At 53.4% G+C, this 13,286-nt stretch overlaps 1 protein-coding gene across 1 annotated transcript in view; it reads left to right on the top strand.

Moving 5' to 3' along the window:
• The window catches only part of SIM1 (SIM bHLH transcription factor 1), a 55,517-nt gene that overhangs the window by 6,729 nt on the left and 35,502 nt on the right, over positions 1–13,286 (top strand). The window contains exons 3-9 of the mRNA XM_054822435.1: positions 5,653–5,735; positions 6,802–6,891; positions 7,023–7,131; positions 7,242–7,327; positions 8,541–8,740; positions 8,849–8,955; positions 9,885–10,032. Of these exons, the coding sequence (XP_054678410.1) occupies positions 5,653–5,735; positions 6,802–6,891; positions 7,023–7,131; positions 7,242–7,327; positions 8,541–8,740; positions 8,849–8,955; positions 9,885–10,032 (823 nt within the window). The remainder of the gene's footprint in view (positions 1–5,652; positions 5,736–6,801; positions 6,892–7,022; positions 7,132–7,241; positions 7,328–8,540; positions 8,741–8,848; positions 8,956–9,884; positions 10,033–13,286) is intronic.

The following is a 13,286-nucleotide window of genomic DNA, read 5'->3' as shown; positions in this document are numbered from 1 at the left end:
TTCCTCGATACTCCATCCAGTTGCCTTTTCGCTTTCGGGTGACTAGAACGTACAGCTTCTGTCCCCGCGACTGTCGGTGCCGTTAGTTGTTATTTTCCCTGGGCAGCGAGGGAAAATTATCGCCTTGAAGATGGGGACCGAGCTGTCCTGCTTCCCTCTCCCCAAACAACAGTCCGCGCCCCGCTTCTCCCCAGAGCAGCTGCAGGGAGGGATACAAGGCAGCAGCGGTGCCAGCGAGAGGCGATGGGGAGACAGGGAGTTAGGAAAGGTGCTGCTTTACGAGCTGCACACGGAGGTGAAACGCCCGTGCCGGACGCTTTGCCGAGCAGATTGCACGAAGCCGGCGTGCGGGGACGGGAGGGGAGAGGGGTCCGGCGGGACCGGCTTCCCCGCGGCGGGGCAGCTCCGCTGGGCCCAGACCGTCCCTTCTCGCCCTCCCCATTGCCGCTGGGGAGGCCGGTGGGGCCCGCCTTGCCTCCGTGCTGTAGGGAAGGGGCGATCCCCGGAGCGGAGGTGACCCGGGGTCCCGCATCCCCCGTCCTCCGCGGGGTCAGCATCCCCAGCGGCGCGGCCGGCGGGCGAGCTGCCTCTCCTCCATCTTTAATAGGCAGAGAGCGGCTGTTAAAAGGGCAAAACAAACGCATCGAAACAAAAGCGAGCGGAGACGTTCCCGGGCCGCGGCCCCCGGGAGCGGAGCGGGACGGGGGCCACTGCCCGGAGAGGGGGTTTTAAGAAGCGCCTAGAAGCGAAACGCGCGGTGGAGCTCCTTGGACCCGGCTTAGGCAAGAGTCCCCGCTGCTGCCCCCGGCGCCCAGCGCAGCCCCGCAGCAGCGGGGTGCCTCCGGGAGAGCCCCCGGCGTCTCTCCCTCTTCCCATGCTCAGTAACAAGAGAAAACTCTGTGCCTGCAAGGCCCCGTCTCCAAGCCAGCATTTACCCGGTGTGCACGGCTTCCGTGGGCCTCGCACCGCTAACCGCGCCCGTGGGCCTCGCCGGGTAGTGCGGTCAGGTAGCGCGCAGGGGAAAATCCCCGGGGGGGTCTCCAGGGGTTCGCCTCCCCTCCCCCTCCCCCCCCCCCCCCGGAGGTAGCTGTCCCTCAAAGCTTGGTCCCCCAAAGGAGCGGATCTGGAGCTGGGCTCTCCACTAAGTGATTTTTAAACGGGGACCTCAAATCGCCCGCTCTGCCGTTGTTTTCGCTACCGTGAATCCGGATTGCGCTGAGATTTCGTGACGGGTAGTCCGTTGGGGAAATCGTAGTAACCGCTTTTAAAAGCCGGCAAATCAACACAAAGTAGATAAGGGCTTGCATCTTCTGGCCACCCCACCCCCACCGTCCACCCCCGCCCCCCTTTGCTATTGCCAGACAAAGGAGGGGGTCGAGGTGGGTTCTGCGCTGCAGATGCTCACAGAGGGACAAGTAACCCGGGGATCAACCAGGGCCAAGGAGCTGCCCGGGCCTCCTGGAGTCTCATTTCCCTGCGCCTGCCTTCCTCCGTCTTTGCCTAGATCAAATTAGAAATGATTGAGGAATCTCTTCCCCCTTCCGTGGGACAGAGGAGCTTCTTGCGACAATATCGCCACTGGGTAGGGACGATATCCACCCAACCCCTCCATTGGCTGCCGGCATCAAGACTTGCATCAATCAAAAGATGAGGGGAAGGACAGGGCCAACGCAGCCCAGAGCTGCGGCGCTGGCCGTGAGCCTGGCTTGGGGGACAGGCTGTCGGTGGGGACCGGCTTGCCCGGTGCCGGGGGTGGGAACGGCTGGGGACAAGGCGTTTCACATGGACTCCCCGGCGTAGCTGACCCATGAAACCCATTGAGATGCTTTTTGATGTGGAAAGCGCGGTGGTTTTCCATTGGGAAATGCTGAGAGAAACGATGAGTCAGCACGCTCGCTCCGAGCAGGATCCGCGCAGTCTCGGCGCACACTGTTAGGTAACGAGAGTGTAGTTCACAAACTAAGCACGAGCCTGGCTAAAATGCCTCTTTTTTTTTTTTTTTTTTTTTTCCCCTCCTCCTGACAGTGGACACTTTCTTGTGGCCCAAATTGTTTATCTTCTTAGAAAAAAAAATCCTCGAGTGGAGGAGATTGTTAGGTAGGAGCCTATAATCTGTATTTTGTCAAGAGTATCAAATTTATTCCGAAAGAAAAGCTCGATCCATTTATTTTTGCTGCTTGAATAACACAGCTGGATGATGCCTTGAGCTTACACTAGACGGTTGCTCATCATTCATTCGCCAAGAACTGACCTAAATGGTGCCTGTGGGATTAGGTCAATTTTAGTGGATCTACTTCGCCTCATTTGGTTACTAATTGGTTTCTTGTTTTATAAATCGAAATCTCATTTTCAGGAAATTACAAAACCCATGCAGCCAGTCCATTGAGGTAATCCGTGGGTCGGGGGTATTTAAATGGAAATGGTTCTACAATGCATCAAGTATTAAGCAACAGTACAACTTCGCCTCTATTTCCAAATGAAATGTGAGCTCGCTAGCTCCTTAGATCCATGATAGATACATCCCTTCTAAGGCTACTTATGTAAATATGATAAACCAGACCTTGGTGGGGGTGGGGACGCAGGGAAGAAAGCAAATTTTATCTGCTAAGGTTAATGTGACATATCTTGGAAATCTTCCAAAATAGATTATGTTTTGCTTTGTCTTCGGCCACTTTAGCTGGGAAAATCCTTTGCCTAAAAACGATTTAGTTATCCTTCCTCTCACAAAGCTGCTTGTTTCTATTCCAAACCTATTATGCTGTTGGCTCTCCAAATTACAAGAGAATCTTTAGATCTTGTTTCCAAGCGTAATCCTGAAGTAAAAGGGAGAGCTGATTTCCTTGTTTTGTTTTAAATAGACAATCAAAGGATTTGCAGAATTTTCTGCGGTAGGTCAAGTGCAAGAAATCACATTTACCTCCTCGATAAAAGGAAATTGGATGTTAAAGCGAATAGACAGGGAAAAAAATAAAAGAGAATATTAAGGGAGAGGTTTTCTCGTATAATCTTTAAAAACATTATTTAAGGGGCATCAGGAGAGCCCGTCGATTTGGGAGAGGCTGGGCTTGGCAATGAGCAGATATAGTCTCGGACTTGAAAGTGCTGAAACATCTGGGAAGGACACAAAGAATCGTCTCATGTGATAGGATTTCAAAAAGCCGGTTCAGGTAGAGAAGTGAAAACGTTTAATTATAAACCATTAACAGACACAGCCCAGCAACGCGGGGTTTCCACCTGAAACACAATGAGGAGTTCAGCGCCCCGTGAAGACCCGCCTTCCCGGGGGGAGGTTAACCTGCACAGCCCATGAGCTGTTCATTAACCCGCCGGGGTCGGGTTATTTTCCCATTGAGAAAAGGAATAATTAGAGCCGTAAACTTCGATTAATAAACAACTTAAATCATAGGCGGGGAGCGCAGATTTAGCGCTGAATACAGAAACCTGTCATTCAGATTTCCCTCCCTGGGGGTGGCGGGGGGGGGGACGACACACACGTCTCAAGGATCGGCCCTTGGCCGCCTTCGCTCTGACGGGCCGTCCTGGCTCCCCAGCAGAGAAACCTCCGAGAAGCTCGGGAAGAACAAAGCTGCAGTGTTTTTTTCTCCTTTCCCCTGGAAGCTGCGCAAGATTTGCCAGCTCCTTGCGGATTTCGGGGGGCGGGGGTGACCCTTCGTCCTGGCGGCTGGCTCCTGAGGAGGGGGTTGGAAGGCGCAGAGGTACCTCCGGAGCTCCCGATGCATCCCCCGCGGGTCCACCCGCTCCGGAGGGGCCATGGAGGGCTGAAGCCCAGGGACTCAGGAAAAAGTCACTGGGTCCCCGTTAATTGGCGTGGAGAAATTAATGGGAAGGAGCCTGATTCTGTTTGGCACCCTGGTACGCGCTGGGGCTGCGGGCCAGGCCAGAGAGATGCCTCTGGCTTTACTGTAGGGCTGTGAAGTTAAGGAGGAAGGAGAGAAGTGTAGGAGCGGTGAAGAGACAAGTTGGCGTGAAGAGGTGGACGGGAAGGGGGGGCTGGGGAGGAAGGCGGGGACGAGAGGGGCGCATCGCTCCGGTGGTGGGGAGGACAGGCAGGAGGGGGCAAGGGCCGCCGTGGGATGCCCCATTCAAACAGCGCGGAGGAAATCGTTAGCTTTGTTTAGACCGGCAAACACCTAGGTGAAGCCGGTCAATAGCGAGGAATGCCCGCGGCTGCCTGCTGTCGCCACCTCGCCTGTTTGCCTCGAAATAGCCGGAAAACGGGGTCTTGCCTTCCTCGAGCCTGCCCTGCGGGAGGGAGACCTCGCCGGCTCGGCTCTCGCCTCCCCCGGGAGATCTGCACCCCAGCCATCAATGTATTTTTTTCCTCCCTTTTACTTTATCTTAGTGTCTGTGCGTGTCAGGCTGAGCCTTATTTCATGACATAAGCGTAAAAAGGTTTTAACTGCCCCGTTTAAATGATTTCAGTAACAACACTGTGAAAAGGCTTCGCCCATAAATGGTTTTACTCCGGTGGAGTAATTTCCATCTGGCTTTTATTCCTCCTCACTTTGCATAGGAGAAAATAAGCGGCGTCTAAAGCATTAGACAGGTCCGGAGAGATTCATTTGCGGGGGGGGGGGGGGCGGTTTGGGGGCAGATCATCCCTCCCTGCAGAGACACCCATCCCGCCCGCCAGAACAGCGGGGAGGAGGGATGTTGGGGAGGGAGGTGAATCCCGGAGACCCGGCTTCATGGGGCAGGAGGGAGAACGCTCCGTGCCGTCGGACAGTGACTTGCCTGGGCCGCCCCAAAGTGCCTTACCGCAGCCGTGAAACTGCGCTCGGTTTAGCGACAGGTAGTTTGTTTTCGTGGGCTTGAGTGGGGATCAGTAAAAGGGAAAGCGTTTTAATACGGGGCTCGGGGAGAGCTTGGATGAGTCGCATCTGGTCGCTCCTCTCTCCCTCCCCAAATATGTAATTACAAACCTTCCAGGTGAGAGGACGGTGACCCCGAAGAGAGAAAGAGGCAGGAGGTCACAGATCAAACTGGAAAGTGATATCTGACGAGCAGAGGGTCTAAGCCCATCCTTATCCCTCCCCGTGCAAAGCCTGCTGGCTAATTACCCGGCAGGTTGTGGCCGAGCTCTGCCTTCTGCAGCGGGAGGAACCACCCGCAGGCAGGGCTCAGGTGCTGCCAGGACCGACCCGCGTCGCTGGCCTGGCCAACGCCAGGAGGTTCCTCTGCCCAGACACCGTCATGCCACGTTAACCGCATCCTTCTCTCGACATCAAAGGCTTCTTCCCACAGCACACCTCTTTCTTTCGTTTTAAATAGCTCTCAGTGTTGTCCAGGGTCCCTGAAGTTCAAGGAGCCGGTTCCCAGTAGCCGAAGGCAGCACTAAAAAGCCCTTTTATCTGGCATGCTATTTCACTTAGGAATGAACTTCACCGTTAACTCAAAATAGGTGTTTTGGTATTTTTCTCTCAAATGAGTTAGGTCTTTTTAAAAAAATCCGCAAAAGACGGTTCTCTATGAAATGAAATCATGTATAGTTTTCCCAAAGATTATATGTATACATGTTTTAGTGCGAATACAAGCAAAATATTGGAGGAAAAAAAATCCTCCTCAGCAAGCCAACACGAGTCGATTTTTCATCTCCTCACCTTACTTTTTTTGTGTGTCTTAACTAAACAGGACTTGGAGAAGCCTGGGGCCACTCTAGCCGAACCAGCCCGCTGGATAATGTTGGACGGGAACTGGGATCCCATCTTTTGCAGGTACTGGTCTGGAAACGACAGGCATATGGTATTAATGATTAAAGAAATCATTCCCTCTTCTGAGCCTTTAATTGCCACCTTGACTAATTTTTAACTGTTCATGTGTTTAATAAAATATAAAGGGGGGCAGGGGGGGACGGACGGACGGACACGACTTCAGAAATATGAACCGTCGCGGTTGAATGTCATGTGTTGTAATGGGGCTGTGGTTTGGTCCCTCCAGGTTCTTTGCCCAGCACTGGCCAACACAGGGTCCACAGTGAGGGGTTCACAGGGTATCCCGGTATGTCTTCTGAGACCAGAGAACAGGAGCATGACTTGTCCCCAAATTATTACCAAGATGACAAGTCCTGGCAAATGTGCTGAACCTCAGGGTGGTGTAGAGACAGGGAGAGGCTCTAGAGACAAGTTGGAGGAGGCTGTCCTGGACAGAAGGGCTCAGCAGGCACAGGTATGAGCATAGACACAAAACAGGTAGGACACATTTGAAAACTCACTGCTGTCTGAAATAGTGAGGAATATTAGCTGTTGGGGGCCTATTCTGCTCTTGGCACACCCAGAAGTCTCCACTACGTCTGCTGAAACTTGCCTGTAAATTGTCTTGTCTCTTATTTACACTACAGAGAGTTTTAGATTTTCCTTGCTCGGTTAAAGTCACCTTTAGCAAAGGTTCAAGCATTCATAGCAAACGTTCAAACACTAAAAACCCCAGTGACATTTGAAATGGGATAGAAGTATTCAGGATTTCTGGGACCAACATATTAATCACTGGGTAGCCAAGACCTCTTTTTAGATACTTCCCAGGCACTTTGCATTACTTTTGAGCTCGGCCCCTCTGGGAAGTGGGTTGTATCTTAGGGGTCTAGGAGCTTTAGAGGGATTCTTGTCCAGGACTCGGCCATTTCCTTTCAACTTTTTGAATAATCACAGCCTAAACAGGGATGCCTGTTTGCTAAAATAAATCCGAGGGACAGGTACTTCATGAATCTATCTCTCTTCATGGGCGGATCTATCTGTCTACCTATTGATATATACATACTTCCCACCCTCCAATCCTTTTCTGCAGACGTTGGACGGTTTCATATTTGTCGTGGCTCCGGATGGCAAGATCATGTACATCTCGGAGACAGCCTCGGTGCACCTGGGCTTGTCGCAGGTACGCTGGGGGAGGCTGCTAGACCCCGTACCTGTCTGCCCTCCCCCGGCTGACAGGGGAGGTGCGTGCGGGGAGGGTGAGCGGTGCCGGCGCTGAACCCCTTCCGGCCCCCTCCCCCCCCTTTCTCACAGGTAGAGCTAACCGGCAATAGCATTTACGAGTACATCCACCCCGCCGACCACGATGAGATGACGGCGGTGCTCACGGCCCACCAGCCCTACCACTCGCATTTTGTGCAGGGTAAAGTACACAGCCCTCCGCCCCCGCCTGGCCTGCGCGGACGCGGAACGGACCGCGCAGGGGCGGCGGAGCCCGCGGCTCACCCCACCCCTGCCTTTCCTTCCTCCCAGAGTACGAGATCGAGAGGTCCTTCTTCCTGAGGATGAAGTGCGTCCTGGCCAAGAGGAATGCGGGCCTGACCTGCGGGGGCTACAAGGTGCGTGCCCACGGACAGGACACCCCCCCCCCCCCGCCCTCCCCCCAGCCTTCCCGCGCCCCTGCTCCGGCAGCGCCGAGCACGCAGGGTGGGCGGTGAAAACGGGGACATGAGTGGGGATGAGCCCTCTGCCCGCGGGGGTTGTCCCAGCGCGGTGCTCTGTCATGTGGCTCGGAGCCAGAATTTCTCTCGGAGTTTCAGGTTCAGGAGCTCAAACCACAAAACCAAGTAATCGAGCTCCCCGTGTTTTTTTTTTTTTTGTTTTATTTTGTTTTTTAAACTGAACCTCGCACAAGCACTGACGTTCCCGAGGTGTCTGTGGAAGCTGTCAGGTGACACAATGTGAGCCCTGGGTTAATTTATTTCTTTATTGGGTGACTCGTCAGCTTCAGGGGCAGCTCTCCAAGTCAAGGGTTTTGCCAGGGTGTTTCACACGGTCCTGCTCAGGACTCCTCGGTGGGGAGAGCCCCTGCTCTCCTACCTTCTCCCCGCTTTTGTGTCAGCTGCACAACGTCAGAGAGAGGTGGGTACCTATAACCCAAGGAGATGTGCCACGATGTATTGTAGAATAAGAACATCTGTTGAAATTACTCCAGGAAGAAATACCCTTATAATAGACAAGTAAGACTGGAACACACAGCAGTCATATGCAAGGATACACTTAGGAGACATACCTAAATCTACGTCCGAAGATACATTCTGGCTACGGATCACGTCTGTTCTATCTATATAATAGACATATCTTACGCATATGACATACGCACACATGTAAACTCTTTCTCTCACACGCATACACTCTTCATTACAAAGTTGTAACTGGCTTGGCACTTCCGCGTCTTTTCCTTTTTAGAAGAATAATAAAAGCGTAGTTAGGAGGTGGTCCAAAAACCACTTAAGTCAGTGGAAAAAAAAAAACCCCAAACCCAACAAAAAAAAACCTCGATGACTTTAATGGGTCTTAGATCAGCGCTGAACTCTCGTATGGAAAAAACCCAACCCCAACCCAAGCAGAAGAGCAGAAAACCGGCAAACAGTGCCGCTTTGCCGGAGCGGGGACGCGGGGCAGCGGCTCCAGGGGACCCGGCGGCCGCGTCGGCACCAGCCGGGGCGGCGGGAGGCTCTGTCCGGGTCCCCTCGAGGGGGAGGGGCGCCTGTCACAGCATACCCTGCCCCCCTGCTAGGCAGCTCCTGAGCTTTCCTGTGTCTCCGGCAGGTCATTCACTGCAGCGGGTACTTGAAGATCCGCCAGTACAGCCTGGACATGTCCCCCTTCGACGGTTGCTACCAAAACGTTGGCTTGGTCGCCGTGGGCCACTCCCTGCCGCCCAGCGCCGTGACGGAGATCAAGCTCCACAGCAATATGTTCATGTTTCGGGCCAGCCTAGACATGAAGCTCATATTCTTAGATTCCAGGTAGAGACGGGGTTATTTCCAAATCCCCCTAGCCCCTCCCTTCTTCTCCCCCAGGCCTCTTCTCCTGTCCTCTCACCCGCTGCTATTTGCTGTTTGTGCCTTTTGCAGGGTAGCTGAGCTAACAGGTTACGAGCCCCAGGACTTGATAGAGAAGACCCTTTACCACCACGTCCACGGCTGTGACACCTTCCACCTGCGATGCGCGCATCACTTGTGTAAGGAGATGATGTTCTTGTAGAGACCCTGCCCCTCGACCCCCGCCTTCTCCCTCTACAGATGGACTTTGGGTTTGCTAGGGTTTATCTCTGGGTCGGAACGGGGAAAACCAGCTCATTGAAGGGGAGAATAAGCAAAATCTGCATCAGGTTTTAATGAAGCAAGTCGTTAGAGACTGAACTCCGAGCTGGAGGCAGGAGGGAGATGGAGTGGATCAGCAATGAAAGGCTATTTTTCCCTCCTCAGCTCCCGGTCGTAGGACAAGAGTTCCTCCGCACAAACCTCAGGCGCTCAGTTCACTTCAAATTCCGGTTAGGAAAAACCCTTTTTACTTGCTCCAAAAAGCCATGCCAGTGAAATTCAAATACTTTTGTTCCACTTCCACCAAGTCTCACAAATCTTATCTGTGGATCTAATTTTGACTGCAGTAGTGAGCCCGATTCGGAGAGCTGTTCTTTATTCTATTTTGATATCATGATGACATTAATACATGGATAGATGAATAAAAAGGATATTAATTTCCGGTAAGTTTCCTTACAGAGAATGTAACGAGAAGAGATAAAACCCAAAGCCAGATTTATAGAATTAAATCTCGATGACGATATGTCGGTGTGGTGGGATTCACCCCCCCGGTGTACTCACCCTGCCCCACCAATCTCCCCGAATAACCTTTGATAACGAGCGGACCGACTTTCAGCCCTGCCCGGGGGTCTCCACCACCCTTGCCCACGCAGGTATCGGTCCACGCCCCTTCCCGATGTGATGCTAAGGGGTTCCCAGTCCTTCTCGTCGCCCACAGGGACCCGGGGTGTATGTGGGGGGGTGGGGGGGTGGTGTGTGTGGGGGGGTGTGCGCGCGCCCCTTTCCCAGGGCCGATCAAAACGGAGGCGGGAGCTGCGCTGAGGCTCTCCCCGCTTTGTCCCCGCAGTGCTGGTAAAAGGGCAAGTGACCACCAAGTACTACCGCTTCCTGGCCAAGCACGGCGGCTGGGTGTGGGTGCAGAGCTACGCCACCATCGTGCACAACAGCCGCTCCTCCCGCCCGCACTGCATCGTCAGCGTCAACTACGTCCTCACGTAAGTCAGCCCGGGGGCCGCTCCAAGTTGCGCGGGGCCGAATGAAGTCGAGCGGGGCCGAGCGAACGAAGCCGAGGGCCCGGCGGCGGGCACCTGCCTGAGCGCCCCGCACAGAGCAGCGCTGCGGGACGGGCCCGGCGGCCGCTCCTCCCGCCCTCATCTTGCCCGAGCAGGGCTGCTGAGCCCCCTCGCTGCCTCACTGACCAGGGCAGGCTCGCCAGGTCTGCTAGGAAACACATTGAACACTTTCATCTAGATGAAGGGTTTCCCGTCTGCCTGTTTCTTTCTGTTTCGAGAGGGAAAAAGATTTAGAGGTTTGTCACCCACATATTTTGCTGCTTCCTCCCCCCCCCCTTTTTTTTTTTACAGTTTAAATGCACCCAGCATTAAATAAAATTTAATGCAGCGTAAAAAAAAGGTTTCCACGTACGGAGTTATTTATACTCAACAAACAGGACATCTGTTTTTCTTTTCAAAAATCTGGGGTTTGAAGTTCTTAATTTCATCCAGAGTCTCTATCAAAGCTCCGAGATTTCTTTTTTGTTCTTGGAGAGCGATCTTTACAGTGAACCACAAAGAAAGTTGGTGACCAGAAGGGTCAGTTAAACTTTAAAAAAAATTAAAATAAAATAGAATTTTAAAAAAATCAGAGTGACTGCTGAGATACCGTGTATCTCAACGCATCTCCTTGTCTTTGGGGATTGCCAGGTTGTGCTCTAGCTATGCTGCTTAAACTGATGAAACACGCAGAGGCCCAGTGAGGGAGAGGAAGCTCTGCCGGACTATTCTGAAGAGTTTATCGTTGTGATTGTTAGCATCTCCTCTGGACATGGCAGCGGCTGCTGGCGGCAGCACTGATGCTTCATTAGGATCGTAGGGCCGGTCAGGTCGGCAGTACCCCGTTGATCCTAGAGGCTGAATGTTCCTCTGTTCCGCTGCTCATTTTTTATTCTGGAGGCAAACGTAGGTGTTGGAAACGTCTGAGAGGTGCAACCCTCCCTCCTCCCAAAACTGCCGCCGTGGCAGCACCACGATCTTGCCGTTGCGGGTTTCGTGCATGTACAGGTGGCGAGTGGTGTGGTAGCCGAGTTTAAGACGTGCTTCCCAAAATGAAATGGCTCGTTACGGAGGGGAACGGCTCCGGTCATGTGTGCAGGCGCGGCTGGTGGGGTGGGGAAGGGGATGCGGATCACGGCGCCTGCATTGCTAGTACGTAATCACCTTGGTACGTAAGGTGATAACAGGCATCGTGCTCTTAGCCTGCATGAGAAAACGTACATTTGGGTGAGCTCTCTGGTGTAGGGAGTAAACTGTCTTCCCACTTTCTTATTCGCTTTAAAAAAGGGATGCGAAGCATGGCGATGTAATACTCTGGCATTCACCCAGCAAGGATGCGGATTAGCAGAGGCACCATCGCCTCAGTTATAGCTGTGCCATACGTTTGTAAATCCATTTCCCCTACACTAGCCCCTCTCTATTTTTCGCGTTTTGTGCTTCTCAGTTAAGTCTAAGCCCTTGCCTTAGGTGAACGGGGAACTGCAAAGACAGAAGCCAGCGCATCGTAATGCTAAGAAACAAGGAACACAAAGGCAACTAGCAGGCTAGAGTGGTTTTGCACCAGAAACGCTACATGTTTTTCTATGAGCACCTGAGATTAGCGGTCGTTTCCCTCTCCTTTAATCCCGAAAGAGCGAACATCAATCACGGAACTCTACCTCAAATGACCCGAGTGGAAATGAAACGTCCCAGCGGATTTGCCTAAAGTCAGCTGGGGATCCGGCCCGATGTGTCCCCTGCCTGCCGGGGGACCAGCATCTCATGCCGGCACAGCAAAGCAAGCAGGGAGTATCCTGGTCCCGCGGGGACCGGTCAGACAGCCCCCTCGGAGCTGTTTTCCAGCAGCGGGACTGGTTATACCATGTACCGCCCTAGCCCCCTTGCCTGCCCACCGGCGCCGCGGTCACCGCCAGCGCACCCAGCCCACGGTGGCGACCAGCAGCTCGGAGGGGCCGGGGGTATCGCGGTCAGTTTGTTTGCAGTCCGTTTGCTCCGCCACAGTCGTCCGCGCCATCCCGCGCGGGGGGGGCGGGGGGGCGGGCAGAGACCGGCGAACAGCCCCTGCGCACCCCGCGGCTCTGCGCCTGGAAGCTGGCCTCGGGGGCCCCCGGCGCTCACCAGCCCCCCAAAACGGCGCTGCAGGGGAGCCGGCTTCCTCCGCCGATTTTTCGCTGGAGGCAGCGTCTTTGTATTTTCGTGCATGTATACGGATTTTAAGAACAAGCTTATATTTAAACCCCTTTTCAGTCAGGTTGACATGTAGGAGAACTATAGTTGTTCTTTTAAGATTTCCCTTGGAGAATGATGTTACACTGAAGTGCGACCTTACGCCTCGGCGTAGGGGTCCCTTTGCGCTCTTTGCTTAACTGCTTTGGGTGCGGAGGATGGCGAGAGGGCAGAGAGGGAGCCAGGCTAGCTAAAATGCGGATGCTAAACGCTGGGAGCTCCATCACTGGCTGCAGCAACTGTCATGTGCTGCCGGCGGCTGCAATGCAGGCACCATGACTGCATTAAAATCCGGTTTTGGTGTGCTCAGGTCCTTGAGGTCTCATCAAACCTGCCTGGCTCTTCATTAGGGCGCTGCAGAAGAAGAGATCGTGTCCTGCTTGCTTCTGAGGCAGGGTTGCTGCTGCTAAAATCGCTACCCTGGGTCCAGGGGACGAGCGTAGCTTCCACTGCATTATTATTATCATCATCATCCGGCTAGCCTGCCGTTCGGAAAAATGAATGAGAAGAACAGGCCCTGCCGTGTTCCGGGGGGCTGTAAGCAGAGGAAAGGCTGTCTTTTAAAAAAGTGAGATGTAGTCAGCCCCTGATATGGGTAACTCGAGGTGGAGGGGAGCTGTCGGGGAAAAGTTTATGGTGGCACAGTCGGGCAGGGAGATGCTGAACTCCCAGTACCTAGACTCGGCTTAGTTGTCTTAATGAGCTATTCAGAGCCAACATGTTATCACTCAAATGTGAAAGGTAGGTGGTGAAAATACCGGGGAAAAGGAGAGGTTATGGGTAATTGACGTCTTCCTGTGGTAAGAGGTAGGCTCCACTCCAGGACGGTCAAGTAAAGGTCCTGTAGCCCTCCAAGTTTGCAAAGGTTTAATAGACTTTATTCCGGAATAAATCCTATAGCTACTGCAGTTCCTTAAGGACGACATTGGATTATTCCAGTAAATCAGGAACAGCTGAGATATGCGTGTGTG

This window comes from Grus americana, chromosome 3 (genome assembly GCF_028858705.1).
Source record: "Grus americana isolate bGruAme1 chromosome 3, bGruAme1.mat, whole genome shotgun sequence".
In the NCBI taxonomy this organism is placed as follows: Eukaryota; Metazoa; Chordata; class Aves; order Gruiformes; family Gruidae; genus Grus; species Grus americana.
Note: the sequence above shows the minus strand (reverse complement) of the source record. Positions and strands in the feature narration are given on the sequence as shown.